This window comes from Microplitis mediator, chromosome 2 (assembly GCF_029852145.1).
Source record: "Microplitis mediator isolate UGA2020A chromosome 2, iyMicMedi2.1, whole genome shotgun sequence".
Classification (NCBI taxonomy): Eukaryota; Metazoa; Arthropoda; class Insecta; order Hymenoptera; family Braconidae; genus Microplitis; species Microplitis mediator.
Window position 1 is genome coordinate 2,260,644 of NC_079970.1, and position 18,428 is coordinate 2,279,071.

Below are 18,428 nucleotides of genomic sequence, written 5' to 3' on the forward strand. Positions count from 1 at the left end.
GAAAATTAGGGGCCAAGTGGGCCCTCCAAAAAATTTCGGATTTGATATTTTTTTTTTTACACGCACTGTAAAAAAAATTGTTTGAATTTTCAAAGATTGTATATAACGCAATAAACACATACATTTGTGCTTGAAATTTTATTACTAATTTCATATAAAATTTAAAATACACGTGTTTGAATTTTCAAATTAACACTTTGGATTTTCAAATACTTTTTTTTTAATTTTCAAATAAGTATTATGAAATTTCAAATAGAATTATTAAAATTCAATATATGTTTTAGAATTTTCAATACTTGCTTCGAAAATTTTTAAATCAAGTATAAATTTTCAGTACGTTTATTAAAATTCATGTTTTTTTTTCTTAATTTTGAATACCAGCTTGATTATTAAATTACGTATATTAAATTTCAAGTTTTTTTTTTTGAAAATACAATTCAAATATCTAGTTATGAAAATTCAATTCCTTTTGTATTGTAATTTTCAAATTATTTTTAACAGTGTATGAAACAATTGTATTTTAATAATAAAAAAGTCATTTTAATAGTCTGCTGCGATATAACTTCAAAACGTAATTTTATTATCTTTAACTTTCTTAACAGGGGTTATCAGATATTTTCGGCTGAGTTTTTTTCGGAAACAAAATCTCTAAATACAAAATACAGTCCGCACTTTGATGCACTACTGTCTAATCTAGCGAAGTGCGCTTAAATTGTTTGACAATATTCGTTTGTTCAAGAGAAAAACTCGGCCAAAGTTTCTATTTACTGCACAAGCGCAACAAAGATAGCATCGTTCGTGGACTTGAGTGTAATAGAGAGAGAAGTGCGAACCCCTGTTAATAAATTATATTTAATGACCAGTTTGGTGGTCTATTTTAACCCTCATTATATACGAAATTTCGATAATTTTATTATCCGTCCGAATTTATTGGCGTACAGAAAATTTTAAGGGACCCACTTTGCCCCCATATTTTTTGAATTTTTGAAAATTTTAAGGGGCCCACTTTTCCCCCTCCTCCCCTATTATACAATATATATATTTATATCAGAACATGAATGAGATTAAACGAGTAAATAAAAATCCTCCGAGTATTTTGTGTATGTAAAATATATGAAAAAAAATTAGCATGTCTTTACACATAAATAATATATTTTTCCGAGTTACTTCCTGACAGTGGTTTCTTTGTGGCATTGGAGCAGGCGACCCAGACAATAGACACTTACCAACGGCGAGTGCGATAACTTTATACAGAGTCAGGATAAGAAAGAAATAGAAGAGGGAAAAAATAATAATAATAATAACAATAAGAGGAAAAATAATAAAAAGAATAAGAATAAGAAGGTGCCGAGGAGAAAAGGTGAAGACGAGTGGGAGAGAATGCAGGGGGAAAATGTTTTAGGGCGCGAGAACGAGAGGCGTGGAAGATCACGACTTACCCATATAAAATACATTGCCCGCACATTCACGACGGTAATCAAACCCGTAAATCCGACAAGGTACCAAAAATAAAAGCCTCTTGTCTGCTCTCTGCTGGCGAACGTTTATTTTTTATTATTTTTTTTTAGTAATTTTTTTCTTCACGCTTCAGATCAACACGGAAGTCTGACATCAATGATACGCTTAGTTGGAGGAGACATATCTTGATCTTTCTAATATAATAATATGATCAATTGATCTTGATCATGATCGTGATTATGATTATGATTATCATCAAAAATCCGCTTGAGGGACAACCGAGCGGTTGTAGCTGTTAGCTGGTTGCTGATGTGTATTTGTAAGGCCACAGTGGATAGAGAAAAATTTACTTATATATTTATACTTATATATATTGCTCGCCGTCATTTGATTACCGATGATGACCCAAGTAAAGTAGTTTGAAAGCAGTTAACTCTCGCGGATTCAGCATTGAAATTTGCCCGCTGTATGCAGTCAGCGTTATTCCGAGCTCTTCAATGTGGGCGGAGTAATGCACGAGCAGTTATCGAAGCTTGCCAATAAATCTACGCCTTAACTAGAATTCGCCTCGAGTTACGATCAAGAAGAGAATAAGAGTAAGAGTAAGAGTATAGATATATAAAGAGTTTTAAAATATATAAGAGTGCGTTTTAGCTGCAGAGAAGGCGGGAGGCGTGTTGTTTCTTCACGCTTTCGATAATCATTTTTTTTTATTTTAATTTACTTACTTATTTTTACCTTTTGTTTTCATCAATTAAGGTAACAGTGATAAATAATCTTGCTGGAAATGGTAATTGGTTGCAGGGAAAAAATTAAATTAAACCGCGAGTCGCTGGTGTGTTTTTAGTAGCAGTCGCGGCGGAATCTCATACTACTAGATTTGTCATTGATTCGTACTAGTCGATGGGACAGAGTATCATGCGGGCTAGGAAGTGGCCGGACATTTTATCAAGATGTCAATACTTGTGAACTCGTGCATACTATAATCCTCCTCCCTTTGTATATAAATTTAAATTTATTTTAAAAATTTTCTCTCTACCGAATATTGAAATTAAAAAAAAAAATTTTTTTAATTTTATTCTACTCCATTTAAAAAAAATTCAAATTTTTTAAAATTTTTGGCGCGAAAAAACTCTACTACATTTAAAAAAATTCTAATATTTAAAAATTTTTGGCGCGAAAAAACTACTCCATTTAAAAAAAATTCAAATTTTTTTTAAATTTTTGGCGCGAAAAAACTACTCCATTTAAAAAAATTCAAATATTTAAAAATTTTTGGCGCGAAAAAACTCCACTCGTCAAGAAAATTTTTACTTGCAAAAATTTTCTGCATCATAAATTGAAAATAAAAATTTTCTTGAAGAAATGATTTTTTTCTGAATGCAACCACATACTGTTCAATACAACATATATTATAAATTGTATACAAAAATGATAGTTCTCAGTCAATGCGGAATTTTAGTGATTACTATTATAGTGTAGAGCCAATAATTGGATAACTGTGAGCTCGTACGGGAAATTGAGCGTAACTTGTTGAGGTACTCAATTGATGTGTGTACTTTACTCACCTACTGCACGAAATATTTATATATAAATATATATATAGATGAAAAGAAAAAAGTAATTTTTAAATTAACACATAATATAATTTAATAATTATTTATTTTTATATTTTAAAACGAGCTGATACTCTGAAATGCCTTCCATACGTACACAATGTACTCACTGGATATTTTATTTTATTATTTATTTATTTATTTTTTTTTTCACTAACCAGTACCAATAAAATGAGATAGCGGGAGTAGAGGCATCGACGCGATCCTGAAACAACTATACTTATCGTGGATCGTGCCTCGAAGGTCTGCCGAAGAGAGCTTTAGTTCTTTACTTTTTTCCACTCTCTCTCTCTCTCTCTCTGATTCTCTCTTTTTAATACTTTTTATCTCTTTTTACAGTCCCGCTTCTGTAATTACTATCTTCGGAGCATTCTTCGATGTACTCCAGTTCGAGTTAACATCCAGATCGATAGATCCTTCACAACCTCGTCATCCGGCGTGATAACAATGTTACCGTCAATATAAATATACATTAAATAAACAAGTAAAAATAATTAGTTGTAATAGTAGACATAGTAATGAGGAGTTACAATTAATTGCTGATGAGTGCCGAGTTACAGAGAGACAGGATGTCCAGAGAAGGATATATTTATTGAGTTATCACTCGTTTTTTATACCTGATATTTTTATTTTATTTAATAATTATTTAGTTTTATTTTGTTTTCAGTTTCGTCATTCTTCAACATGTATCGTGATAAAAAACACTGGACAATAATAAACAATGCGCGAAATGACAAGTAGAGCGGAGCTGCAGCATTTCGCGAGATCATATCTTCTTTTACGTTGAACAGTATATATATTCTGTGTTGTGTTGCGAGGGCAATCAATCATTTGCGGTGGATAAAATATAAAATACGACGAGACGAGGCTACGGGTACGCTTGTACACTATGCTGGGTTTTATTTATTTGCACGGTCATGCAAACTACCCTGTGTGCCACTACGATACAAACAACACATATTACATTATACTCTACACAATGCTCTCTTACGCGCGAGCTTATAACGAATTAACGGATTTTTCGCACGCAACTACCGGACGAAGGTTTGATTAGTCTTTGCTGCTACTAAAGCCAATTATAATACTCCCATACGTACATATATTTTACTTATAATGATTTAACACTTTATAATTGTTGATGTTGAAATTTTAAATAAATTATACTCTAAATAATTTAATATCCACAATTAATTACTGAAAATCAATCAGTCAGTGTTAAAAGTAGGGAGTGAATTCGGAGTGATTCCAGATTTTATTTAAATCCGAATTCACTCCGTCACTCGGAGTCTTTTTTAGTCAAATGTACCCGAGTCAAAAAACAAATTTGGATTTGAGTCTCAAAGTTCTCAATGAGGATCAATTTAGAATTTTAAGATTGACAACAGTGTAGAAAGTTATTCTAGTTTAGTCCTCAAAGTAGTAGTTGGGACCAATTTTACCACTTTGCAGACTAAACTGGAATAACATAATCTGGATTAGAGCCTCAAAATACTCAAAATATACAGGAATAATTTTATCCCCATTTGAACCTCAAAAGTCTCATTCGACGTATTCTCTCTCCTCCCTTTTCTATCTAAAATTTTTCAAAGTCCGAAGTATGACTTTTCATTCGTTGAGGATTTTGAGGCCTTAGTTATAATTCAAAATTGATAAATTATTCGCATTTAGACCTCATACACTGTGAAAAATTCCCAACAAATTTTACTATGGGTGCATATTAACACCGGACTATAAGAAAACTGATTCAAAATTTACAAGTGTCCCATAATAAACGTATGCGCATAGGCCACAATCGTGTAGTCTGCGCATACGTTTACTACGGGACACTTGTAAATTTTGAATAAGTTTTCTTATAGTCCGGTGTTACTATGCACCCATGGTAAAATTTATTGGGAATTTTTCACAGTGTAGTTCTCATTGAGGATTTTGAGTACTAAAATAGAGTCAAATCCATCAAAGGAATTGAGACTTTTGAGAACTAAACTAGAATTTGTTTTTTGACTCGGGTAATTTATAAATTATAATTAATGAATGATTCAAAACTGTCAATTTATTTTTTCTTAATGACCAAAGATGAACATCTAGTTGTTGGTATGATTGTAAAATTAACCATTTAAATTTTGAGATATTCCGAAGCGTATATATATATATCCAAAGATTAATATCAGAAAACGAGTGAATAAGGGTCCTGTAAAACTCTTTGTAGGATCTTACATTAATCCTTGGAGAGTACAGCGATATGAGCAAGAGGACTCTCAAAATTACCGGTCGTTTCATAATGATGCCTTCTGTCTTCCGTGATTGATGCTACTCACAGTATCTTGTATCGTTCGAATATAAACTCTCTGAGAATGGTATGGGTAGTTGACTACTGCTTGTGCTTATTAAACTGTTTCGTATTTCACGTCGACGCTTAACACGCCAAGATAATACTGAGTCTGTATAAGTGTCTGATAAATGTCCATGTGTCTTTGTCGCCGGCATATAATCGAGAAGATACCATTGCATATATATTTCTGCATGAGTATATAATATAAGACACATGTATTTACCAAGTATATATACATATATACATATATAAAACACTAGCATGCTGTGGGTACATAAAAGATCGATGCGCAGTTTAAACTTTTTAATAAGTGTCATTCCGCGTACTTGAGACCCAGTCTACACGCCAGTATAGCCAGTAGCCAATGCTCATTAAGTACTTTATAAGCAACATACATTACACGTTTTCTGCGGCTACTGAAAATAAACACCCTCTTATTTATTTGCGAAAGATCAGCTCTCTTATTTTATTTCGTTTAAAATCAAAAGTAATGTCAATAGTTAGTTTATAATTACGGCCCTATGGGTTTTACTCCTGATTAATTTTTTGTTTATTCATTCATTATTTTATTATTAAGATCTGCTCTTGATGCAGTAAATCCGGTTTTGAAAAGACCACCCGGTAGACAAGTGCAACCAGGCGCACGCTCTCGCACCAAACAACCGCACCAACGTCGGCGAATCTCCAGGTTATTATTTTCACCAGTTATCGAATTAGTTGTTGTTGGCTTAACGGATACTCTCAGCATATACATTTATTTCTTATGGCCAACACTATCATATCAAAAGGCTTTTTGTACGAACTGTTAATTTTCTTCAACAAATAAGTTGACCCCTCACATACCCGCGCTTTTTTTTTTTAAACCAGAATATGTGAAAAATTTCTCATTTTTAAAATACTTGTGTTTATATTGTACCTACATATTGTAAAAATATAAATATAATTTACGCAGTGGTTTCAAATTAGTCCATATATCCCGCTGTGCCTTTATCTGCCCTATTTATTTGATAAATTACTGTCCAAAATTAGACCACCTATTTTGGATTGTAGAAAATTTTTATGTGACTCTAGAGGTTTATTATTTTTTTTAAAACTCGATTAAATCAGTGAATTGAATAATAAAAATAATTTCTCAAAATTTGAACATCTTTGAGTGAATCATATGGGTTCAAAAATTCTTCTCCTAGGTTTCAAATTAAGATTGGAGCTATTTTTTATACTTTTTCACTTATTAAATCTTATGGCTAATTTACCATTTCTATAAACTTCTCAAATAATGAATTAAAGTTACATACATTTACAAAAAAAATTATTTATACAAGTCTTCCACCCGGGTCAAAATATCTATAGCCTTATCAAACCCAAGTAAGCTTCAATCCAGCCTCACTGAGTAAAAAAAAGCATTTTGAGACTCAAATGATGTTCAAAAAACATCAATGAGCCTCAAATGATTCTCAAATGAACCTACAACTCGACTATGTAATTGAAATTCGATTAGTATTATTTGAGGCTCTTTGATCACCATTTGAAGCTCATTGATACTTTTTGAACATCATTTGAAGCTCAAAATGCTTTTTTTACTCAGTGAGGCTGGATTGAGGCTAGATATTGTGACCCGGGCAAAAACGGAGCCCTGCTTCAACACTTTTACCGAAAAAAAAGAATTCCAAAATTTGATAAAATAACAATTTGGAATAAAATAATTTCAATCTAAAAAAAAAAACCTAATTTCGCATTATTCTATTAATAGAAAAAAAAATACTAAATCTTGTTAAGAATAAAAACAGTGATTTAGTAAAATATCAAAGCGCAGAATAACTCAGAATTAGTCTAATCATCACATAAATGCATAGCAGTGATCAGTGATTTTCGCATATGCCCGGAGCACTTATTCTATAGACATCAGAAGCCCTTGAGGTCTTGATTATCGTCTCGTCTTCTCTTTTACATCTACATAAATCTTTAACATAAAAGTTTATATACATGAGTGTAAAGTTTAGCAATTTAACTATTCTTCTATAGCAGTCTATATCTAAACCTATACAAGCTCGTTGCTCATCGTCATCGTGTACCTCGTTGTTGGCGTACCGATTACAGCTCACTCGTTATGTTACTGCACTACCTACAACCTACAACCATCGTACATACTTATATTACTATACGTAACTTTTTAAAAAAACAGATTATTACTGTGATTACCCGCGCATAATGCAGCTACACGTATACAGCCCCGTTCTACAATTTATTATTGAATCGCCGTAATAGTAGTTATCGTATACTCTTCTATACTTTTTCGTCTCAAACAACCAAACCAATATATAAATATATATGTACTCTTTCAACGCGGTATTCTGAAAATTGGATACTTATCTCCAAATACTTATACCCATATTCACATACTTATACTTATACTTATACTTATATTATTTATAATAGTCATGTATGTAGAATAAATAAAAAAAAAGTATCAAGAAAATTGAGTTAGTGGTGAATTCAAAATTTATGTTTATCAATTCATTATTTATATTCATTTTTATGATGGTCTTTGGTAGTTTTCTTTAATCAAATTATTTGTTATTTGTTCAATTTTGTGACACATACTTTTATCTAACGATGGAACAGAACAAAATGTCACCAAATGTTTAAATATCGTTAATAAAATATTTTTGAATTTATATATGAATAAATATCACGTCTCTAAAGGCCAAAAAGGCATCAGTTTTTGTATAGATCCATACCTTATAGAACCCAAAAGAGGGCCAAAAAAAATTTTCTAGGCTAATCGCATTAAAATAACTTCAAATGGATGTTTTGAAAAAACAAAGTTAATCAAAACCAAAAATACTGTCTATTATCCTTATGTCTTTTTGGTATCAGGCAAAAAATAATAATGGAAGCCAAAAAAGCATGTGATTATAGTATAGGGCCGGATAGCTCAACTGGTAGAGCACTCGGCGCGTTACCGAATTGGTCTGGGTTCGATTCCCAGTTCGGGCTATCTATATTTTTCTCAATTTATCTATAAATTGTCTTATTGAGAGGTTTGCATGTTTAGGTTTCCACTATATAAAATGGTGTATTACCGTAAGAATGGTGTATTTCCACTATATAAATATGATTAACCCGGATAATTATTTGAGCTCAACCCGCAGCCAAATTGAGTATAAATACCAAGACGCGTGAGTTCAAAAATTGTCTGCAATGAAAGTTCTCTAAATAGTCAAAATTTCAATTCGAAAATTTGTAGTAAACTTCTTAGTCATGTTAATTACGTATACTTTTACTACAGTACTTGTTCCCTGTTTCAAAAATCTAATTTGAAATAATTCAAACACGATCCAAAATTCAAAATTGGCAAAATTGACTATATATAGATATACACTTTAGCATGGATTGAATTATTCCAAATTAGATTTCTGAATAAGGGTTGCTAAAATTTTATGTCTGAGTGATATAAAAAACAGCTTATATTCAAAATCAAGTCGAATTTGACATTTGACAACTAGATGACCCGAGCGGCACAAATAAATTGTTGAATTAAAGTCAAAAATTTGTTTTCATGTTACCAATTGATAATTTAAGTTCCATAAAAAGTCAAAATCTTTTTTTCTGCCGTGGGGAGCCAAAAAGTTTAAAAGTCTACTTTACATATTCGGATACGAAAAAATTTTAAATCAAATTTTAGAGCTGACTCTGGTTATCGGACGTCATGTTTTTATTTTCAAAATTGTAAGCAAGCTTTTGAAAAATTGTTTGCTTTTTTGGTGCTGAGGTCGCAATAAATTGAGCATCGAAGCGATATCTACAAAAAAATCCCAGAAATTTCAAATGAACAAAGTGACAGTTGATACTACAGTACATGATTGTATCATGCACACATAACTTTTTGTTCAGCGCGCGGTAATTTAAATGTTGATAAAGTAATTTTCTGTAACAACTGCCATCTATTAATATTATTTTATACTAATTCGTATTTTTATAAACTTGTTATTGTTATTATGAAGTGTGTTATTTTGATTTTAAATAACCTTACCAGACAATTTTTCCAAAAAGTTACAAGACTAAAAATATAATTCTACAAGAAGAGTAAAAAAATTGTAAATTTCAATTGATGGTAATTAGATAGTATAATTAATTAATAAAACACAATGCAAAGCAATATACCTTTGAAGTCGGTCCAGTTGGACGTGTCATCGGCACCGAAATTAATAAAAAACGACGGGATGTTCAAAGAACGCGCACTGATGGCCCGCAATGACGTCTGGCACCGGATAAAAATTATCCATGGAGGTAAATATGACAAAGAATTTGTACTAAAGTCTATTCTCACCGCAGTGGAACCAGCTGACCTGATACCTGTCCGTTATCAGTCAACCGGCGTAGACGACACGTGTTTCATCGCACGAAACTGCGGTCCAGCAATCGAAAAATTATGCAAAAGTAATTTGATTATCAAGATTCCCAACTGCGATCCTCTGATTCTCGTGATAACACTCGCGTTCGCATCAATACAGGACCTGAAAGTCGCGATCCAGCCGCTGCTGATAGCATCCTTGACCAAGAGATACGACGCTGCCAAGAAAAGTTTGAATTTAAAAAATTTCCACCGTCATGAAGACATCGCTAAACATGTCTACTGTCCGCTGTCACAAACGCGCACCTTCAGTAATGTTTTGCGACTTTCCAAGACCGCTCTTGCACCATTTGAGTCCTTGAATCTTCAGAATAACGACCTAGCCTGTCTAGCTGCCTTGGAAAGTCCCATCTTGTCGTCATTAAAAAATCTTGATTTGAGGAACAACAGTTTAATGGGAATTGAAACCCTGACCCCGATACGGTCATTGGAGATAACAGAGCTCTGGCTCGATGGTAATCCGCTCTGCGAAAATTATTCGAGTGCCACCCAGTACATTGAGTCGGTTAAAAAATACTGCCCGCATTTACTAAAACTCGACGGAGTCCACCTGGAAAAGCCCGTGGAAAATCAAAGTATTCCATCCACTGTTGAAAACTATTTTCCTAACCGAGATGTTGAGAGTTTGGCAAAACAATTCGCCTATCATTTTTTTATAATTCACGACCAGATGGACAAGTCAACCCTGCGGGGCCTCTATCACAAGCGGGCTTTATTCTCACTCACGCTGAATATAAACCCAGGAACTTCGAGGAAAAATCTCGGGGCCTACATGAGTGACAACAGAAATATGATAAATCAGTCAGATTTAACAAGGAATCGAGATTTGCTGTACCTCGGACCGGATGAAATAATTGGCGCGCTGAAAAGACTCCCACGTTGTCTTCATGACAGAACGTCATTTAACTATGACGTTAGTTTTGACAATCGAGTGACTGTTGCTGTCACCGTCAACGGGCACTTCAAAATAGTCAACTCTGGAGGGCAAATCCTGTCATTCAATCGAACCTTCATTTTAATGGCACAGCCGGATAATGAATTTGTTATTGTCAATGATCAGTACCACGTTGACACCAACATCACACGTCCGATTTCACCGAATTTTGAAAAAAGACTGGCTGAAGACACTCATGAATTGACGAGCATGAGTCCGCGGGAAAAAAATGAAATGATTGAGAAACTTGTAAAGGTCTCGACAATGAACAGAGAGTGGGCCTTTAAATTTTTGGAAGAAAACAGGTGGGAATTGAAACGCGCGATCATCAACTTCATGAACGCCTACGGCTCTTCTCAGCTACCTAAGGATGCGTTTTGATTTTTTTGTATTTATTTTTTATAAACTGTTCATTGGACGGTCCGAGTACATGGACACCATCAGCAAACTTGGGTCGAGTAATTTGAAACACTACAAACAGTACCTCGAGCCCTGTCCGTCTTCAAGACGTCGGTGGGGTGATCAGAATCTTTGAAAAAAAAAATATATTTATTTGGATTGTAAATTTTGAAAATAAAAAAGTTTAAACAAATGACTGACATTTAAATTTTTCTAACCAAGTTATCAATTCGCGGTTAATATGAGTGATGAGTCTGAGGATTGGGACGCGACGTTTCTGTCGGAGTATAAATTGAATTTTATTAAGAGGACACAGAAAAAAGTTCAAAAGTAAGGGAGATTAATAAATTTTAAGTGATAGTTTAAATAAATCTGCTTTGGTTTAAAAATTCAGATTTATTCCTTATGATTGTTACGCGGTAACGAACGATGAGAACCAAATCGATCCCCACGTGGCTGCTCAATGGAAACTGAGTGACGAGGAATCGAAAGCGTTGATTGACAAAATTATATTAGAAAGACTCAAATCTACTTACGAAACTGCTTACCAACATCCAGGTACAAAAGAATAATAAAATTCTACGGCTTTTTTGGAAATTTTGGCCAAATATTTTAACCCGGGTTTTGATAAAAATATAAAATAAAATACTAAAGACATATATTTATTTTTAATTATAAATTTAGGAGTTAGCGAAGGTACTGAGTCAGAAAATTTGAAATCTTCTAGGACAGGGGAATTCGATAGCGAATATAAAAAATATTTAAATGATTTATATTTAAAACCGAGTGAGGGAACAACTTTGGCAGCCCCTTCGACAGCTAAAAGAGGTAGAAATACTAAATAATTAATGATAAAAATATATATATACATAGACTTTGATAAATTTAGTTTACGGGAACTTGCGGCCAAGATTTTTGCGTCGAGTTCTATCAGTTTATCAAGACACTTTTGGACGTACTGCCGCCGAAATAATATTTAAAAAAAAATAATGTTACTGGAAATAGAAGACGAAACACGGGATTTTCTGACGACTTACAGTAGAGACTATCGGGAAAAAAAAAATATCTAAGAGAAAAAAAATAATTCCAGCGAGGGATAATGAACACTATCTAGAGTATCCCGAAGAGGTATCGAGAATAAATAAATCTTTGAAAAAATTATTTACAAATTTATTTATATAATCTGTCAATCATTATTAAAATAATATTAATTAATTAATTTCTCTAGAGTGCTAAATAAAATATATTTAATAATAATTTTAGCACCTAATACACTCTCATATCAATAATTTGAAAAAAAAAAATTAAACTTACAATAAAAAAAAAAATTGCTTGACAAAAACAATACAAAAAAACGCTTCGCTTATGAGGCGTGCAAAACACATAATAAACTAGTAATTACTTATTACTGAAACTTATATTGATGTAGCTGTGACTGAATGGATTTCAATGCGCTTATTGACTAATTTCTTAGCTCATTACTAATTCATTGAATGAATATGTGAACTGCCATTTGAGGAAGCTGCTTCATTCTCATTTTTCAGTGCTTTTACTTGCATCAGTGCCTCATCTCGCTGTAGTTCCGCAACTGACGCTTTTTTTTTAGCCTGTTCACTCTCCAATTGCCAAGCCGAGCAAGCGGCACGTGCTTGATTTATCTTCTCATCCCAAGTAGCCAGTTGAGCGCGACTTGAAGTCAACTCTTCTCTCAACCTCTGAACCTGCAACTTATTGCCTTGTATTTACCACTGTTCAACTTACTTTTCCCTTTACAAGTAATAATAAACAGGAGGGAGAGACAAAGTGGATTTTCTAAAAAAAAAATTATAATATTATAAAATTATTGTTTTCCAGTCCCCATGTAAATATTTGGTGTTAACATAACCCAGCAATAAAAAGATGAAAATTTTTTTTTTAATGTTGGGCAAAATGGGCTTCTCTAAAAAAATGAAAACTTTGAATAATAATTTTTGGGTAGCCCGCACTGACCCATCATATCCAGGTTATTTTTCATGAAGTGCTCCTAATGGCTGTGTACGCGATGGCGATAATCCTTGACTTGCAAATCAAATTGACTACTATTGAAACCGCTGAGTTTTGATGTCGAGCTACTTAATTGAGATATATGATTAGAAAATGGATCTGATACTGAATGACTTAAAAATGGCATCGTCTGCAATAAAATAATGAAAAATTATTTTTAAATTCATAAAAATTATTCAGTAAATTAAAAAAATAAAACTTACAGATTCAATTGGATCTTGATGGGAAAATCTTAATCCAGTTAAAAATCCAGCGGATTGTAAATGCTGCAGTGGACTAGACGTAGAAGGTGAAGAATTCAATAAAACCGAGCGCTTAGCCGTACCGGGAATATTAATTGGCGCAGAACTATCGAGTAATCCAGAGCTCGCGAGACCCGCAGATATTAAATTGCTTATTGGAGAGTTGGTGACTCAGTGCATCGAGTCTACTAGATTTAATGGGTCGTCTAAATGCAATTCGTCCAATGCGTTACCTAAAATCAAAATTACAAATAACAAATCGTTAATTGCAAATTCTTGTGTTTTGAGTATTATCAATAAATAAATATAAAAATTACTCAGCTACTGCTGATTTAACAGTATCATTTGGGTAAAATGAACTACTTGAAAGTGGTGATACCGTTGATGCTAACGAGTGTCCCAATGAACCGTTTAAATTATAAGCCAACACAAGACTTTGTTTACGTTGTAATTTTTCAGATTTTGTTAATATTGGACCCTTTTCTATTGCTATTAAGGTAAGTGACCCCTCTATTTTAGCTGATCGGATGTATATAATTTATTCACATCTATTCTAAATATTTATATTTATTTTGAAATATAACTTAATCAATTTGTTTATTTATTTTGACATTAACAAATTAAATTGACTTTTTTGCATATAAATGCTGATAATCTCAAAAGAAATAAAACTAAGGTGGCCAATAGAGGGGTCACTTACCTTACTTGCTTTAATTTATTATTAAAAAAAAACTTTTTTTAATTCATATCAATCCCCAGAAAATTAATTAATTACTATAATAAAGTTTAATTAAATACTTACAAGTTGGAGCGGCAGAGACAGCCGATCGGTTCTCGTGTGGCTCGGGCGATCACCGAAGTTAAGCAGCACCGAGCATGGTCGCAACTTGGCTGGGTGACCGCTTAGCCACGCGTTGAGCTCGATCGGAGGTCTCTGGGCGTTCGGGATGAAGATCCAGTGATCGGTAAAATGGGAATTTTACCGATCACTGGAGCCTCACCCAAACCGAACTGTACCCTGATAGCCAAGTTGGAGAGAAACTGACGTGAAACTACAGCCGCATCTGGACACCACGTTGCCCGTAAAAGTTGATACTTCCAAAGTTGATCGACACTTTCTGAGAAAGTTGGTGGCAAAAGTTAGAAATTCAATAAGTTGCCGGTAAATTGCCTCGCATTTTCTCAAGAAACCTGCATTCCAGTTGCGGCTCCATACTGACGTCAACTTTCTCAGAAAGTGGTGGTAACTTGTAGCCAAAAGTTGCAAATGCTAAAGGTGTCGACGGGGTGTCGTCAAGTTGGTCGCAAACTAATGAATACCAACTTTTGTACGAGAAACTCTGGTTATCAGGGTACTGGCAATGGTTTTCTCTGTGGTTTCCCTTGCCCCTATACCCCCACAGCCAAGGTGGAGGATAGGGTATCACCGTAATGGTACAGTACAGTATAAGCACAAGTCGGGCCACAGCCGCACAATGAAAAGCAGATAAAGAAAGGAAGCAGTTACGATGTAAAGGCAAAAAGTGTAAAAGGTCGTACATGCGGCTATACACTGGAACAATTATAAAAAAAAAAAATACTTACAAGTTGTAAAAAACGATTATGATTAAATAGCGTACTATATAACATAAATATATTTAATATTGATAAATTCGCGTAAAAATCTAATTAAGAGAGCTGGATGTTGGTAGAGTATCATGTGTATAGAAATAAAAAGTACGCTTGTAATTGTATGTAATTTTTACAACTTCCTGTTTAATGAAAAATTACAGAGTTTATACTTTACATCGATTAAAGACCGACATAAAAACTTTTTGAACATATTAAATAGAAATTTAAATTATAAATTGAAAGTAAGTAAATTCTTAGAGTAACTCCTTATTGAATGTTTCAATTAAAATGGAAAAATGCAAACTCAAGTTAAGCACAAAAATTTGTTTAGAAAACATTAAATTTTATGAAGAAAAACCTTGCTGAGATGAATAAATGAATTGCCATCTAGTGATGCAAAGACAATCTAGTATGGTAAAATCTTAATTCCATCCGGGAAAGCTAAAGAAAAAATTAAAAGTGATTTAATTATTGAAATTAAATATTTCATAATTATTAAATATTAAATAATTAAAATTTAAAAATACATACGTTTTTTAAAACGGTCTTTATACACCTTTTTTTTACCACTGGGTTTTGTTATAATCAGTGTACCATCACGTGTACAAGAAAAATCCATTTGTGAAGTGCACGACTCACTTATTATTGAATCTGCGTTTATAACTAACATAAGGGAAACACAACGAACAGCCAATTTTTTAACCTCTTCAGCGCTTTCGTAAGTAAGATAGTGGTTGGTGAGGGATAATTCACACATATATTTTAGTCCTAATAATTTATATTTCGAAGCAGCTTCTAGCAAAGATTCTGCATGATCATCCAAGTCTTTGACTTTCCCAGTGTAGATAAATTCTAAAACTCTTTCAAATATTTCTGGCATGATATCCGTAACAACCAATTGGTTATTATTGTTGTCAGACATTTGTTGATGATCACCAATAATTTTAGATAGTGTCGGACATCGTATTTCTATAACAGTTTTATGGACTGAAAATTTAACACCTTGCACATAAATCTCAATGTCACCGTCACCTTTAAGTGGATACAAATGCGAGATGTCATCTAAATTCACAACTTGTTCAATTTGACAAAATAATTCTTCTAAAGGAAATATAGGATTCTCATCCAAGTAAATGTTGAGTTCGATCAACAATGTCAAGGTATCATTGGGCAATAATTTATCTTTAGTGTTTGGTAATTTGGCCTGATTCTGAATAATGCTGTAACCAACTGCAGGTCCATAACAATAAGTCGAATCAAATTTCCGGTTTTTACGTCCAATGAAAAACTTATTTTCGTCGGCGTCGACCAGGTAAAAATTACAGGTGACATGATTCTTAGGTTTTAATTTTTCAACAGCGTCGAAATATATCTGGAATCCACTATGCAATTCATTAAAACGAAAATCCAACTTGACGTACCAGTCAATTTCATGATCTTGAAAATTTGTAGAAAAGAAGTAAGTCTCTTCGACAGGACCCACTGAAGAATCAATCTTGCACGTATCTACTTTTGCGAATGTTTCACTTATATTTTCTAATTTCCATGTACGATATTCTGTATGAACGTTTCGTTCTATCTTTTTTAACGGCATTTTTAAACTCGACACTTTTTATACTTAACAATTTTTTTTTCTTAATTATATTTTTTAAAGAAACACGAGATATAGAGCTAAATATTTTTCACGTATCAAAATGACAGCTCGACTGTGAGTGAGAGCTGAGAGACGCCGGTTCAGGTTCACACGTCATACGCCTCTGCTGGTCACCAATTTCAATAAACTTCAATAAACTACCTGAACGCCCCTATCGAGCCAAGGGATAATTACAATAAACGGCATAGATTTGAAAACTACACTTACAATCAGCGGCGTGTATTCATACGGCTCGTTGAAGTTGGCCCCTTTCAAATTTTTTTTGACACTTTTTTGGAATTTGGTTATTATAAATCGTTTGTCCGTCGTTTGTCCTTGAATGTTCGTCATTAATAATTGTTTGTTCTAATTTTGTTTATTTATAAAAAATTAAATAAAAATTTACTTTTTAGTTAGCCTCCCTATGCAAATTATAATTTTATTCTATTATATTTGGTCTATAATTATCTATAAACGTTTATCCGATCATTAATTGCGTTTGTCCTATTATGAAAAACAATTTTTAACTATTATTTAGTCATTTTCATTTTAAATGGAATACAAATACTCTGAAACCTAGTGCTGGAATCGTAAGTACTTTGAATTTAATTTTTCGCGCCCGTTATTTTGAAAGTCATCTTTCTTCAGTGCCGACATCTCCACTTGCTTTTAATTCCAAGACGCAGTTAATCACGTCCTGACAGGAGTTTTAATCGATTCGAATTTGTGCGAGGTCACGTTCCAGAAAAATGCTGGAAATTCGACCTTGAGCATGATGGCAACTGTTATCGAAGCCAATATTGAAAGAGAACCTGCCACTATGGAATTCAGAGTGTTCCAACGAACCACCTTGACAGGCGAATCGCGCATCCACTTTGGAGAATTTTTCTGGGATCAATGGTTAACAATTTGTCGTCCACAGGACGTAGTTAATCGTCAGCAAGATGGGATTCCAAACTGGGCTAGAGTCGCAGATCTTATGATTTCTAACGACGATGGAACCATAGCCGATAACCGGGTCGTATTATGGATCGACGTCGGACTACGTACGAACCGAGAATGTAAGTATTTTACCGGTATTATAAATAAATAAAAAAAAATAGCAATTTTATAAAATTGTTTTTTTTTTTCAGATCGAAGTCGATAATCAACTCTGGTTTTGAAGAAGATTTATATTTAAAAAAAAATGATGTTTATCATATTATTTAGTACCAATATTTTTTCAAAAATTAAATCATGCATCAAATGAGAATGTTTAGTAAACAGTAGTTATAATAAATTTTCTAATAATTGTAATAAATAATTATAAAAAAGACCAAATGAAATTTTAAAATTTTTTTATCAGACTTTTCAAAACTCCAAGTCAAGTAAATTATTAAAACCGTAGTTTATCAAAAGAGATTTATTTGCTTTCTTTATTACAGATTTAATTAGAAAAATACATAATGATCCAAAGATACTTCAATCCATTAATCTGTAAAAATAATAAGTTGATTACAAAACGCTACTTTCATAAATAATAATCATAATAAATAACATAACTAATTACATCTAAAATTTTTTTTTGTTATCAGACTTTTTAAAATCGGTTCGCGATAAACTTAAATATTAAATAAAAATAAAAAATACAAAGCTTAAAAATTTATATCATTATATTCACTACAGTATTTTTAGGTGCACAATTTATTTTATTAATTTTCTTAGGAAAAAAAAAAAAAAAAAAAAACTAAACCATAACTTTATAAGTAC

The 18,428-nt window shown here is 32.8% G+C and overlaps 2 protein-coding genes and 1 long non-coding RNA gene across 6 annotated transcripts; 2 read left to right on the forward strand and 1 right to left on the reverse strand.

Annotated features, from left to right (window-relative positions):
* The first annotated feature begins 1,094 nt into the window (after positions 1 to 1,094).
* On the forward strand, positions 1,095 to 3,565 carry LOC130662967 (uncharacterized). The gene is made up of 3 exons (XR_008989130.1): positions 1,095 to 1,499; positions 1,569 to 2,060; positions 3,414 to 3,565. It is a non-coding gene; the product is annotated as an uncharacterized LOC130662967 (long non-coding RNA).
* A 5,842-nt stretch (positions 3,566 to 9,407) lies between these two features.
* On the forward strand, positions 9,408 to 18,410 carry LOC130663677 (nuclear RNA export factor 1-like). 2 transcript variants are annotated; one of them, XM_057463048.1, is made up of 6 exons: positions 9,408 to 11,480; positions 11,545 to 11,708; positions 11,835 to 11,978; positions 12,040 to 17,269; positions 17,328 to 17,740; positions 17,813 to 18,410. In XM_057463048.1, exon 1 carries the CDS (start codon positions 9,552 to 9,554, stop codon positions 11,130 to 11,132), a length of 1,581 nt encoding a protein of 526 aa, XP_057319031.1. In that variant the 5' UTR covers positions 9,408 to 9,551; the 3' UTR covers positions 11,133 to 11,480; positions 11,545 to 11,708; positions 11,835 to 11,978; positions 12,040 to 17,269; positions 17,328 to 17,740; positions 17,813 to 18,410. The 2 variants fall into 2 exon arrangements, with proteins under 2 accessions (XP_057319031.1, XP_057319030.1); XM_057463047.1 differs by having other exon boundaries at positions 11,835 to 17,269.
* On the reverse strand, positions 13,531 to 16,816 carry LOC130663681 (speckle-type POZ protein-like A). Of its 3 annotated transcripts, none has more exons than XM_057463063.1 (3): positions 15,578 to 16,816; positions 15,405 to 15,487; positions 13,531 to 13,668 (listed from the first exon to the last, which is right to left on the reverse strand). In XM_057463063.1, exons 1-2 carry the CDS (start codon positions 16,638 to 16,640, stop codon positions 15,453 to 15,455), a joined length of 1,098 nt encoding a protein of 365 aa, XP_057319046.1. In that variant the 5' UTR covers positions 16,641 to 16,816; the 3' UTR covers positions 13,531 to 13,668; positions 15,405 to 15,452. The 3 variants fall into 3 exon arrangements, with proteins under 3 accessions (XP_057319046.1, XP_057319047.1, XP_057319045.1); XM_057463064.1 differs by lacking the exon at positions 13,531 to 13,668 and adding an exon at positions 14,590 to 14,987; XM_057463062.1 differs by lacking the exon at positions 13,531 to 13,668 and having other exon boundaries at positions 15,153 to 15,487.
* Positions 18,411 to 18,428: the final 18 nt, after the last annotated feature.